Here is a 12724-nt window from a genome sequence, read left to right as displayed (position 1 = left end):
CAACATCAGTGTACTCACATAAAATAAATCTTAAAAAAAAAAAAAAGAGGCAGAGGCAGGTGGATTTCTGAGTTCGAGGCCAGCCTGGTCTACAGAGTGAGTTCCAGGACAGCCAGGGCTACACAGAGAAACCCTGTCTCGAAAAAATCAAATCCAAAAAACCAAAAAACCAAAACAAACCAAACCAAACCAAAATAAAATAAAACAAGGGAGGTAATCCACTGAGTTGCTATAGTCTCTTCACACTTAACTGTAAACATCTATATTCAGAAATGCAAAAGGAACAAAGACTTATCAAATAAAAGGGAAATGGCAAAAGTCTTACAGCCCTGGAATAAACTACTAAGAACTAAGTAACCCGGGCTGGAGGTCAATGAGAGCAGAACAAGGAGTGGGGCCACTGGGCAGTGCAGCTCCCGCCTGGCAGCATGAGACCCTGGTTCAGCTTTCTGTATCACAAAAAGAAACAAAAACGTAACTTAGGACTTTAAAATTTTTAAAGTTTTTTCCTTAAAGAGTATATACAACTTTTCGATATAAATGGTTTTTTTTTGTTTGTTTGTTTTGTTTTTTTGGATTTGTTTTTTTCGAGACAGGGTTTCTCTGTGTAGCCCTGGCTGTCCTGGAACTCACTCTGTAGACCAGGCTGGCCTTGAACTCAGAAATCCACCTGCCTCTGCCTCCCAGAGTGCTGGGATTACAGGCGTGTGCCCCCAACGGCCGGCCGTCTTCTTCTTCTTCTTTTTTTTTTTTTAAAGTAAGTGTATGTTCTTAAACAGTTACACGGAATTCAAAGTCTCCCCGGGGGGGGGGGGGGGGGGGGTTAAGGCCCATAACCTGAAAGCTCACCCGGGAGGCTAAGGCAGTGGGTGGAGCTGTAGCTTGAAGCCATGTGGGCCTACATAGTGAGAGCCATCTCAGAAAATAAAACAAGAGCTTGGATGCCCTTTGCCAGACTTCCCAGAAGATAGTCTGAAGACGTCCAGAATAAATACTCACCTGGGAAAATGAAATGGACACAACCTAACGGCCCCATTTGCCTTCACCTGCTTTGCACACACTTGCACATCATGTACACAACTCTTCGTTTTATCATATGTGCAGCCAAGACAGAAACACTTCCATCTCAAGACCCTGTTCTACTAACCCCTGCAAGGCTGTCCCTTTCTGTCTCTGTGATTATACACTCACTGTGGTTATTTTATCTTGGTTCATTTAAGATAAGGTCTTTCATGTAGCTCTCTCTGGCCTGAAGCTCAGCGTGCAGACCAGTGCTTCCAACTGTGGTTATACTTCTGCCTCTGCTTCCTGAGTACTCCCTAGTACTGGGATTGCAGCTGCAGGAACACACCACCAGATAGGCAACATAATTTGTTATTTTTTAAATTTTATTTTAGAAGCTGGAGTGATGGCTCAGCAATTAAGAGCACTGGCTGTTCTTCAAAAGGAGCTGGTTTTAGTTCCCAGCACCCACACAGCAGCTCACAGCTGTCCACAACTCCAGTCTCGGGAGATCCAACGACCTCTTTTGGCCTTTGAGGGCACTGAGTGTTAAGTGGTGCACAGACATATATGCAGGCAAAACAACAGGTGTATTTAGACATAGACAAACAAAATGATAATTTAGAGATTCATTTGATTTAGACTTGTTTTATGTGTATAGGAGTTTTGCTAGCATGTATATGTACCATGAGTCTTCTCAGGGCTCTTGGAGGCCACAAAGGTACTGTATTGCCTAGAGATGGAGTTATTTGCAGAGCTGAACCACAAGTTGAAAACAGTCGTGTCTCCATACTGAGTTACAGTTGTGAGCTGCTTGATGCAGGCACTGGGAACTGAACCCAGGTCCTCTGAAAGAACAGAATGTTCTCTAAACCACTGAGCCATCAATTTAGTCTTAGATTTGTTTTTCTTTTGTGTGTATGTGTTTTTCCAAGGTCAGATGACATATAAAATTCCTTGGACAGGTATTTGTGACCTGTCTAAGAGAGAGCTGAGATCCAAACTCACAACAGAGCAATAAATACTCTTCTAAACTGCAGGACCACCTGTCTATCCTAGCATGATCCTGAGTATGATGTGAACCTAGGGAACAGGAAAGACCTCGGCTGTGGGGACTCCACTCGATGATTCTGTTCATGTTAGTACCACGTCATAGGAGACAACATGCAACATTTGAGTACTCCTTCTGACTACCCTGGGTGGTTTCCACCCCTGAAGCTCCTTCTAGAAAGGGAAACTTACCCTGCCTTTTCAGTGATGACGTAACCACAGGCTTTTTCAGGCCACTCTTCCTTAGATTGCTGTTTACTGCATCTTGTGGCATCAGTGAGCTGTTCACCTGTGTACCTAGATCACAAATAGGTTCCAGTAGTGAAGACATGCCTCGGGAATGGGCTGGAACTCAGCTGCTGCTAGCATGCACTGGGCCCTGGACTGAGCCCCATGCCCCATACACTGAGAGCAATGGCCAGCCTGTAGGGCCAGCAGCAGTGGGGGTGGAGAACATTCAAGGTCATCCTCCACTGCGAGGTGAGCCCCAGGCCTGGGGTGTAGGAGACCCTGTCTCAGAGACAAAACAACACACAACATGTCATATCTACAGCCAAGCATGTAATCTAGCAGATGGGAAGTAGCAGGATCAGGAGTTAAGGGTAAACTTACTTATATACAAGACAAAGTAACTTTGTTGTTACATTTTAATTTATTTTTGAAAATTTATTTACTTTTTTACTATGTTCATTTGTTTTTGCCTTCATGTCTGTCTACATGAGGGTGCCAGACCCCTGGATGTGGTGTTATAGACAGATGTGAGCTGTCATGTGGCAGCTGGGAATTGAACTCACAGTGTCTTTCCGAAGAGCATCCAGTGCTTTTAACTACTAGGCCATGTGTTCTGACATTTTTTTCGTGTGTGTGTGTGTGTGTGTGTGTGTGTGTGCGTGTGTGTATATGAGTGTGCCACAGGGCATACACAGAGGTCAGAGGACAATTTGAGGGAGTTAGTTCTTTCTTTCCACCATGGGAGTCCCAGGGATAAAAGTCCCCAATTACTCAGATCTTCAAACTTGATGGCAAGAGTCTTTACCCAATGAGTTCTCTCTACGGCCCAAACAAAAAATAATCTTAAAAGAAGTCTGCAACACTGGGGCTAGAGCAATGGCTCATCAGCTAAGAACACTTGCTCCAGCCGGGTGGTGGTGGTGCACGCCTTTAATCCCAGCACTTGGGAGGCAGAGGCTGGTTAATTTCTGAGTTTGAGGCCAGCCTGGTCTATAGAGCAAGCTCCTGGACAGCCAGGGTTATATAGAGAAACCCTGTCTTGGAAAAAACAAAAATACTGCCGAGGAGCCAGACTCAGTTTCCCAACACCCACACAGAGCTCACACCTCCTGTCACTCCAGTTCTGGGAGATTCCATACTTCCTAGGAACTCACATGGTACACAAACATACATGCATGTGTATACATAGGCCATACACACATAAAATAACCATTTTTAATTCTGTAAAATTATAAAAATTGACTTGATAGTAATTTCTAAAGTACCTAAAACATAAACAGTCTTTGGTAATATTCAGGATAGCTTTACAGTTTCTAGAATGAACCAGTATTAACCATCAAACACAAAATTTTAACTTTTTCTGCTGTTTATAAGAGATTGGGATGGACAACAGACGTGGAAGAAAGGAGTCTGCCCGCAGTTTACCTGTCTGATAACCCACATGCTTTCTGGTGAGCTTTCTTCCATTTTCTTCTTTGTGAGTAATTTTATAATATTTATTTGATTTTTTGTTTCTGCTTTTCACACAGGGCACCTAAGATAGCCTCGGCCTTGGTATGTAGCGAAGGGTGATTTCTGATGCTGATCCTCCAGCCTACCCCTCAAAGTGTTGGGTTTCCTTGCATACACACTACTGCTAGCTCATTTACTCTGTCTGGTGTAGCTGGAGGTGTGAGGTGGTGGTAGGGGGAGCACATTTTGAGAATGTGGCGCCCAGACAGGATGTTAGATTTCTTTTTCTATTGCTCTCTACCTTGTTTCCATGAGGCAGGGTTTCTCACTGGACCTGAAGTTCTCCACTAACCATAATGATCTGTTTGGTGTTGGAGATTTTCCCTAGCTGTCCTGGAACTTATTCTGTAGACCAGGCTGGCCTTGAACTCACAGAGATCTGTCTGCCTCTGTCTCCAGAGTGCTGGGATTAAAGGCCTGTGCCACCATTTTCTTTCATCCTTCTCTTTCTCTTCTCTCTCTTTTCTTCCTTTCCCCTTTCTCTCCTTCCCCTCTCCTTCCTTCTCTCTCTCTCTCTCTCTTTTTTTAAAGATTTATTTCTTTATTATAAAAAATATAATAATAGTATTATTATAGTCTTTAGATACACCAGAAGAGGGCATCAGATCTCATTACAGATGGTTGTGAGCCACCATGTGGTTGCTGGGAACTAAACTCAGGACCTTTGGAAGAGCAGTCAGCTGGCTTCAAACCTGCCTGTTTCTGGAGTATACCACCTGGCCTGGATTTTACTTAAAAAAAAAAAAAGTTATTAAAGCTTCAGGAACAAGACTCCTTTCTCATGATTCCTCAGACTCGGTGAAAAACAAAAGACAATCTCTACACACTAAAGAAATTAGTAAAATCATCTCACCAGCCATTTCATCCTTCTTCCTCTTCCGGGGTTTAGAGGTAGCAGGCTCACACACTGAGACAGATGACTCTGCGTGGCAGCCTAACTGGGGCACAATTATCTCCTTAAGACCTTAAAGAGAAAGGCTTCTGAATTACTACTACTGTTCAAGAGAAAGGATGGACCGCTAACCAAAGAAATAATCTATAAAAATCTGACTCCAGAATAAAAAAGGATAGACCAGTTGCTTAATGTAAAACAAGTTATATGAAAACACTCACCCAAACATTTTGATCTAGTTAGGAATGGGGAAAGTGATTTGGGAGCAGAGGACTTGCCTAGAATGCATAAGGCTCAGGATTCCATCTTCACTACACACACACACACACACACACACTCTCTGTCTCTCTCATATACACAGACAGACAAACAGACACACACACACACACACACACACACACACCTATGCCTAGAGAAATGTAAAACTAAAAGTCTGGGAGCTGTTGGCAGCTAAGAATCATTAAGAAATAAAAATTGGGGGCTGGGAGATGGCTGGGGGTTAAGAGCATGTGCTACTCTTGCAGAGGACCCAAGTTTCGTTCCTATCACTTGCATAGGTCACAAAGGCCTGCAGCTCCAGCTCAGGGGACTATCTGACATCTCTGGCCTCCTTGGGTACCAGCATTCACTTGAGTGAGTTCAGTCACCAGTATCCTCGCTGGGTGGCTCGTCACCACTTCTTGAGCTCCTGAAGTACTTCATGTTTCTGGCCCTTACCGGAACCTACCTGACACCCACACAGATACAGACTTCCCCCCAAACCCATGTAAAAATGCAGACATTATGCTAGAGAGATGGCAGGGCAGTTAAGAGCACTTGCTGTTCTGGCAGAGGACCCAGGTTTGGAACCTCCATGGTGGTTCAAAACCACCCTGTAACTCTAGCTCAAAAGGATCCAATGCTGTCTTTTGGCTTCCACGGACAGCAGGCACACGTGCGGTGCACATACATACATGTAGGCTGTCACTCATACACAGAAAATAGAGATAAATTTTAAGAAAAAAAGTCAGTGCAGCTAAGGAGATCTCTCAGTGGTTCAGAGCACTATCTTCTGCCAGGCAGTTGTGGCGCACGCTTGTAATCCCAGCACTTTAGGAGGCAGAGGCAGGCGATTTCTGAGTTCGAGGCCAGTCTGGTCTACAGAGTGAGTTCCAGGACAGCCAGGGCTACACAGAGAAACCCCGTCTCGAAAAAACCAAATCAAAACCAAAACAAAACAAAAAAACAAAAACAAACAAACAAACAAAAAAAGCCAAAAACCAGAGCACTATCTTCTCTTTCAGATGACCTGGGTTTGTTTCCTAGTAACCACACGGCAGCTCACAACTGTCTGTAACTCCAATGAAAGGGTCTCCGTTACATTCTTCTGGCCTCTGTGGGTTACCAGGCACATGTATACATGCAAACAAAACACTCATATACATAAAACAATTTTTAAAAATGTAAAGGCCTCTGTGAGGAGCTGAACATCATCCCTCCCATGGCGGCACACCAGCAATCACTCCACTCTCACCACGACGGAGATGGAGGGTAGAACCCAGAAGAGTCAGTCCCTTGAGAGCTCATAAGCTGTCAGCTTGGAGTATGGAGCAAATGAGACCCTCAAGGAAAGGGAAGGAGACAGGCTGGGGACTTAGCTCAGTGGTGGAGCTTCTGCCTTCCAAGAGCAAAGCTCGGGTTCAGTCCTTAGGTGGGGGGTGGGTGGAGGGAACGCAAGGGCTGACAGTTGAGGGCTTCTCCGACTCCACACGTGCATCAGGACACATGAACACACACATGCATGGACACAAAGATATATTTAAGAAACAAACATGAAAATATTTCAACAGCCGGGCAGTGGTGGCACATGCCTGTAATCCCAGCACTCTGGGAGGCAGAGGCAGGCAGATTTCTGAGTTCGAGGCCAGCCTGGTCTACAGAATGAGTTCCAGGACAGCCAGGGCTATACAGAGAAACCCTGTCTCAAACAAAACAAAACAAGAAAATATTTCAACAACACAGATCTGAAGAGAACTGGCTGCTCTTGGAAAGGACCTGGGTGTGGCTCCCAACACCCACATAGCTGCTCACATCTATCTATAACTCCACTCCCAGCAAATCTGAAACCTTTTCTGTGTAATTTTGGTCAACTTAGGTTATTTGTAACATTAAAAAAACCAAACAAAACCACACTATCACCTGAGGGGACATGGTAAGTGCATTTGGTACGAAAGGACAAGAGCCTGAGTTCAAATCCCTAGTACTCATGTAAAAAGCTGGGCACAGCTCCAGTGCCTGTAACTCAGCTGGGCAACAGAGATGGGTGGACCCTGGGAACTTGCTCGCCTACCTGAAGTTGTGAGTTTCTGGTTCAATGAGAGACTTTATCTTAAAGAGTTAAGACAGAGGAATGGCCTCCCTGGCCTCTGCACGCATGCACACTGGTACGTGCACCTGCACATTCAAGTGCCAAAAAGATCTCTCTCCTCCTTTCTCTCTCTCCCTCTCTCTCTCATATAAGTGTGAACACACACACACACACCCATTTGCAAAATCCAATGTCTCAAAAAATGTTTCGCTGTCTTATTAGTTTCAGCCATCTAACTAAACTTTACAGTGCATGTGCTCAATTTAAAGAAATGCTAGCCTGGCTCTGGCCTGCAATCCCAGCTGGTAGGAGAGGCAAAAGGACTGATTTTGAGAATAGCTGGTTATGTTACCAAAACACTGTTTTTCCTTTCTTTCATTTTTTATTGAGGGGAATTTTTTGAGACAGGGTTTCTCTGTAGCCCTGGCTGTCTTGGAGCTTACTCTGCAGACCAGGCTGGCCCCGAACTCAGAGATCTGCCTATCTGCCCCCTGAATGCTGGGATTACAGGCTTGCACCACCACTGCCTATCTAACACTATGACTTTTCGAAGGTGTAGTAGTGAGATGACTCACCAAGTAAAAGCACTTGCTATGGACCCGAGCTCAAACCCTGGAGTCCTTGTACATGCACAAGAAGTGACACCACAGAATTGTCTGAGGTGTGTTTATGTATAGCACAGTACATATGAGCCTACACACCACATCTCTCTCACTCACACACACACACACACACACACACACACACACACACACACACACACACAGTTAAAAAGGAAGACAGTCCTTCCCAGCTGTACTGTTTAGCACCTGAATCTAAGGGCTATTAGGACATCCTCAAACGCATCGATGGAAAGCCTTCACTGCCATGTTACAACAACCAAGTAACTGTCAGCCTCCACGTACCACTGGCATCAAAATTTAGGAAGTCCGAGAATTCCTGAGCCAATGTCTCATCACTGGCAAAGGCGCAGAGGCAAGCAAAGAAGTGGATGCACTTTGGGGCTACCTCAGCCTTGGGGACGGTGGACTTGTGTGACTTCAGAGTCTGGCAGGAACAGAAGAAGCGGCGCTCTGGCAAGCTTCTGGAGCTGATTTTCTGCATGAAGGACGTGTGCAAATAGCCCAAGCTGTGCTTTTGGCTGGCTTTGCATTTCACTACCATAATGTTTTTAGTGACTCTCTGCACCAGGGGACCCGTAGGTTCTGTGGCCAACTGCCAGATGGTCTGTTTGGTTTCTGGGGAGGCCTGCATAGCATTCAGGACTGAGCTCTTCAGAGTCAGAGGGGTGGCCTCCGCCTGGCAGTTCACTGCTAGCTTGATATGTTGGCACTGGTTCTCCACGATGCCTTGAGTGGCAGCTTTCAAACATGAGGGGACATAACACCGGCCAGAGCTCAGCTGAGTGATGATCGTACCATCCACGGTCTGGATTGCGGTCTCTGAAACCCCTAGCTCCACAAAGCATCGGTAGTCAGGGCCTCGGTCTCTTTGCCGCACAGAGTAGACCTGTAGATCAGAGCCGGTAATGATTTTGACAGCTTCGATGCTAGGCTGCTTTCGGGCACCATAGCGAAATATGGTTCCGCATGTCTTGTTCTTACAGCTCAACCCACGGGTTCCATTGTATGTACCACATCGGGGACACTTCCTGATTCCCCTCAATGTGGCCTTTCCCAAGTCAGATAAGAAAGCTGGGACTTTAGTCCTCTGAGAGTTTGGTTCCATTGTTCACAGCCCCTAAGAAAGACAAGACCATCAGTAGGAGAACACATTCACACAGAGTTAGTATTCAGAGAGAGAGAGAGAAAAGGTGAGGGAGGGATTTTCATCTATTTATTTTGGAATAGGTTCTCACTTTGTAGCTTAGATTGTGAAAATGTAGCTGTCCTGGCTAGTTTTATGTCAATTTGATGCAAGCTACAGTTATCTGATAAGAGGGAACCATAACTGAGGAAATGTCTTCATAAGATGTGGCTTATGGTGGTTTGAACAGACGTATGTGTTTGAATGCTTGGCCCATAGGAAGTGGCACTATTAGGAGATGTGGCCTTGTGGGAGTGTGGCTTTTTTGGAGGAAGTGTGTCACTGTGGAGGAGGGCTTCAAGTTCTCACATATATGCTGAAGCTACACCTAGTGCCGAGGAGGCCTTCTCCTGGCTGCCTGCAGCACCACACCTGCCTGCATGCTGCCATGCTTCCCACCATGATGATAATGGACTGAACCTTTGAAACTGTAAGCCAGCCCCAATTAAATTTCGCCTTTTATATGAGTTTCCATGGTCATAGTGTTTCTTCACAGCAATAAACCACTAAGACACATAAGGCATTTTCTTAGTGATTGAGGTGGGAGTGCCCAGACCATTACAGATGATGCCATCCCTAGGCTGGTAGTCCAGGGTTTTATGAGAGAGCAGCCTGAGGAAGCTGGTAAGTGGCACCCCTCCATGGCCTCTACATTAGCTCCTGGCTCCAGGTTCCTGCCCTGTGTGAGATTCTGTCCTGACTTCCTTAAAAAATGAACAGTGACCTGGAAGCGTAAGTAAACCCCTTTCTCCCCAACTTGCCTTTTGGTCATGTATTTTGTCATAGCAATAGTAACCTTAACTAAGACAGTAGCCCAGGCTAGTCTCAAATTCTCACAGATCCTCCTCCTGCCTTAGGCTCCCAATTGTTGGGACTAGAAGTGGTGCTTCAGCAGCACACACACTGGAGATGGCGGCACATGCCTGTAACCCCAGCACTCAGGAGGTAGGGCATAAGGATCATGAATTCAGTGTCATTCCCAGCTACAAAGGTATTCAAGGCCAACCTGGGCTACATGAGAACCTGTCTCGGAAAGAAAGGACCAGAGCACAGGAAAGATGGGTTACTTCACTTCTCCTGGTCCCCTGAAGCACAGCCCAGTCCTTCCCAGTCCTACCTGTACCAGCTGCCAGGGCACCTGGAGAACAGTGGAACCTGTGTCCATAAGACCTAACATGTGCTTCATTAGTTTGTGACAATCAGACAGCTCAAAACCAGACATAATCATTTGCAGTGAGGTGTGCCACTTGGCCTAAGTCCTCTGAAGGATGGACTCTGAGGTAACATTATAGACATTCCGTTCCCTCTGACAAAGCTCTTGCTCAGGGTTCCAGTCAGATTCCAGCTTCTCTAGGTAGAACTCTTGGCAGCCTAAAGCAAAACAAGAAAAGACAGTTGTCATATGACAAGGATGGATCTTTCTACTTAGAAAAAGGCAGAGCAAGAGCTGGGATAGCTCATTAGCTCATGACATCCTTAGTCCATGTGAAGTCCTGGGGCCAGTCTACAGTGCCAGAACATCAATACATCGAAGGCACCCATGGGGTCCACATCTAAAATTCTGACATTTGAGAGGTATTTGTTGGATATTGCTGTGGAAATTTAACATTTATACTTTTAAGAAGAAAGTAATAAAATAACAATGTCATTGCACAAGGTTGACAGAACTGAAGCCACAGTATAGACCTGGTCCAATTTACCTTCCCTAATGGTAAAATATATTTTTAGTGCCTTATATTTTATTATTTTTCATTGAAAAACTTTTTTTTTTTTTTTGAGACAGGGTTTCTCTGTGTAGACTTGCCTGTCCTGGAACTCATTCTGTAGACCAGAATTCCCTTGAATTCAAGAGATCCATCTGCCTCTGTCTCTCAAGTGCTAAGATTACAGGTATATGCCACTACCTTCCAGCTTTCGTTGAAAAACGTAAAAATCTTAGGTTAATATCCACTTATCAGTGAGTGCATACCATAATTGATCTTTTGAGACTGGGTTACTTCACTTAGTATGATGTTCTCCAGCTCCATCCATTTGTCTACGAATTTCATGAATTCATTGTTTCTAATGGCTGAATAGTACTCCGTTGTGTAAATATACCACATTTTTTGTATCCATTCCTCTGTTGAGGGACACCTGGGTTGTTTCCAGCTTCTGGCTACTACAAATAGGGCTGGTATGAACATAGTGGAGCATGTGTCCTTATTACATGCTGGGGAATCCTCTGGGTATATGCCCAGGAGTGGTATAGCAGGGTCCTCCGGAAGTACCATGCCCCGTTTTCTGAGGAACCTCCAGACTAATTTCCAAAGTGGTTGCACCATCTTACAATCCCACCAGCAGTGGAGGAGTGTTCCTCTTTCTCCACATCCTCGCCAGCACCTGTTGTCTCCTGAGTTTTTGACCTTAGCCATTCTGACTGGTGTGAGGTGAAATCTCAGGGTTGTTTTGATTTGCATTTCTCTAATGATTAATGATGTTGAACATTTCTTATGGTGTTTCTCAGCTCTCCAAAGTTCTTCATGTGAAAAATCTTTGTTTAGCTCGGTACCCCACTTTTTAATGGGGATATTTGGTTCTCTAGGTTCTACCTTCTTGAGTTCTCTGTATATATTAGATATTAGCCCTCTGTCAGATATAGGGTTGGTGAAGATCCTTTCCCAATCTGTTGGTTGACGTTTTGTCCTTTTGACAGTGTCCTTTGCCTTACAGAAACTTTGTAGTTTTATGAGGTCCCATTTGTCAATTCTAGATCTTAGAGCATAAGCTATTGGTGTTCTATTCAGGAACTTTTCCCCTGTGCCCTAGAAACTTGGAATACCCAAGAAATAATCCACATATTAAATGATGTCCAAAAAGAACAGAGGAGTGGCCCCTGGTTCTGGAAAGACTCAATGCAACAGTATAGGGGAATTCCAGAACAGGGAAGTGGGTAGGAGTAGATTGAGGAACAGGGGGAGGGAAGAGGGCTTATGGGACTTGCGAGGAGTGGGGACCCAGAAAAGGGGAAATCATTTGATATATAAATAAAGAATACATCGAATAAAAATAAAAAAACATAAAAATCAATTTTATGTATATGAGTGTTTATTTGGATTTCATGTGTATCTATCTATGTACCAATTGCACCCCCTGGTGCTTATGAAGTCAGAACACAACACCTGATCCCCTAGAACTGGCATTATGGATGCTTCTGGGATACCACAGAAGTGCTGGAAAGCAAACCTGGGTCCTCTGACTCTTAACTACTCTCTCTTGACATCCTATGTAGCCCAGGATGACCTGAGTGCTAGGATTATAAGGCATGTGCTACCATTATCTCAGGCTGGTCTCCATCTCCCTATGCAGCCTATGAGGACTCTGAACCTCTGATCCTGTAGCATCTGCTGCCAACTAGTAGGACCACAGTTTATGCAGCGCTGAGGGACAAAACCCAGAGCTCTGCGAATGCCCAGCAGGCACTCACTGACCTACTTCCTCAGCCTCTTAAGTTCAATGTTTTTAACACTTTTGTTTGTTTGTTTTTTTTCAAGACAGGGTTTCTCTGTATAGCCCTGGCTGTCCTGGAACTCACTCTGTAGACCAGGCTGGCTTCGAACTCAGAAATCCGTCTGCTTCTGCCTCCCAGAGTGCTGGGATTACAGGCATACGCCATCACCACATGGCTTTTTTTTTTTAAATTAATTAATTTATTTATTTATTATTTATTTATTTATTGAGACAGAATCTTGCTACGCAGCCTTGGCTGGCCTGGGTTCAGGCACATACTTCTACACTTGATTTTTTTTATATTTAATTTTTATTTGTAGGAGAACACTGTAGTTCTCTTCAGACACACCAAAAGAAGGCACCGAATCTCATTATAGATGGTTGTGAGCTACCATGTG

General features: G+C 44.7%; 1 protein-coding gene across 4 annotated transcripts in view; it reads right to left on the bottom strand.

Moving 5' to 3' along the window:
* Nucleotides 1-12724, bottom strand: part of C2H2orf42 (chromosome 2 C2orf42 homolog) — a 33440-nt gene that overhangs the window by 16821 nt on the left and 3895 nt on the right. For 3 of the 4 annotated variants that reach the window (XM_052174218.1, XM_052174219.1, XM_052174220.1), the window contains exons 2-5: nucleotides 9958-10211; nucleotides 7940-8774; nucleotides 4649-4759; nucleotides 2245-2349 (exon numbers count right to left, since the gene is read on the bottom strand). In XM_052174218.1, the coding sequence (XP_052030178.1) occupies nucleotides 2245-2349; nucleotides 4649-4759; nucleotides 7940-8762 (1039 nt within the window). In that variant the 5' untranslated portion in view covers nucleotides 8763-8774; nucleotides 9958-10211. Of the gene's footprint in view, nucleotides 1-2244; nucleotides 2350-4648; nucleotides 4760-7939; nucleotides 8775-9957; nucleotides 10212-10809; nucleotides 11862-12724 lie in introns of those variants that run through there. The other variant, XM_052174221.1, reaches the window with a different exon arrangement.

Source organism: Apodemus sylvaticus, chromosome 2, assembly GCF_947179515.1.
Source record: "Apodemus sylvaticus chromosome 2, mApoSyl1.1, whole genome shotgun sequence".
Taxonomy (NCBI): Eukaryota; Metazoa; Chordata; class Mammalia; order Rodentia; family Muridae; genus Apodemus; species Apodemus sylvaticus.
This window is presented reverse-complemented; position numbering and strand designations above follow the sequence as displayed.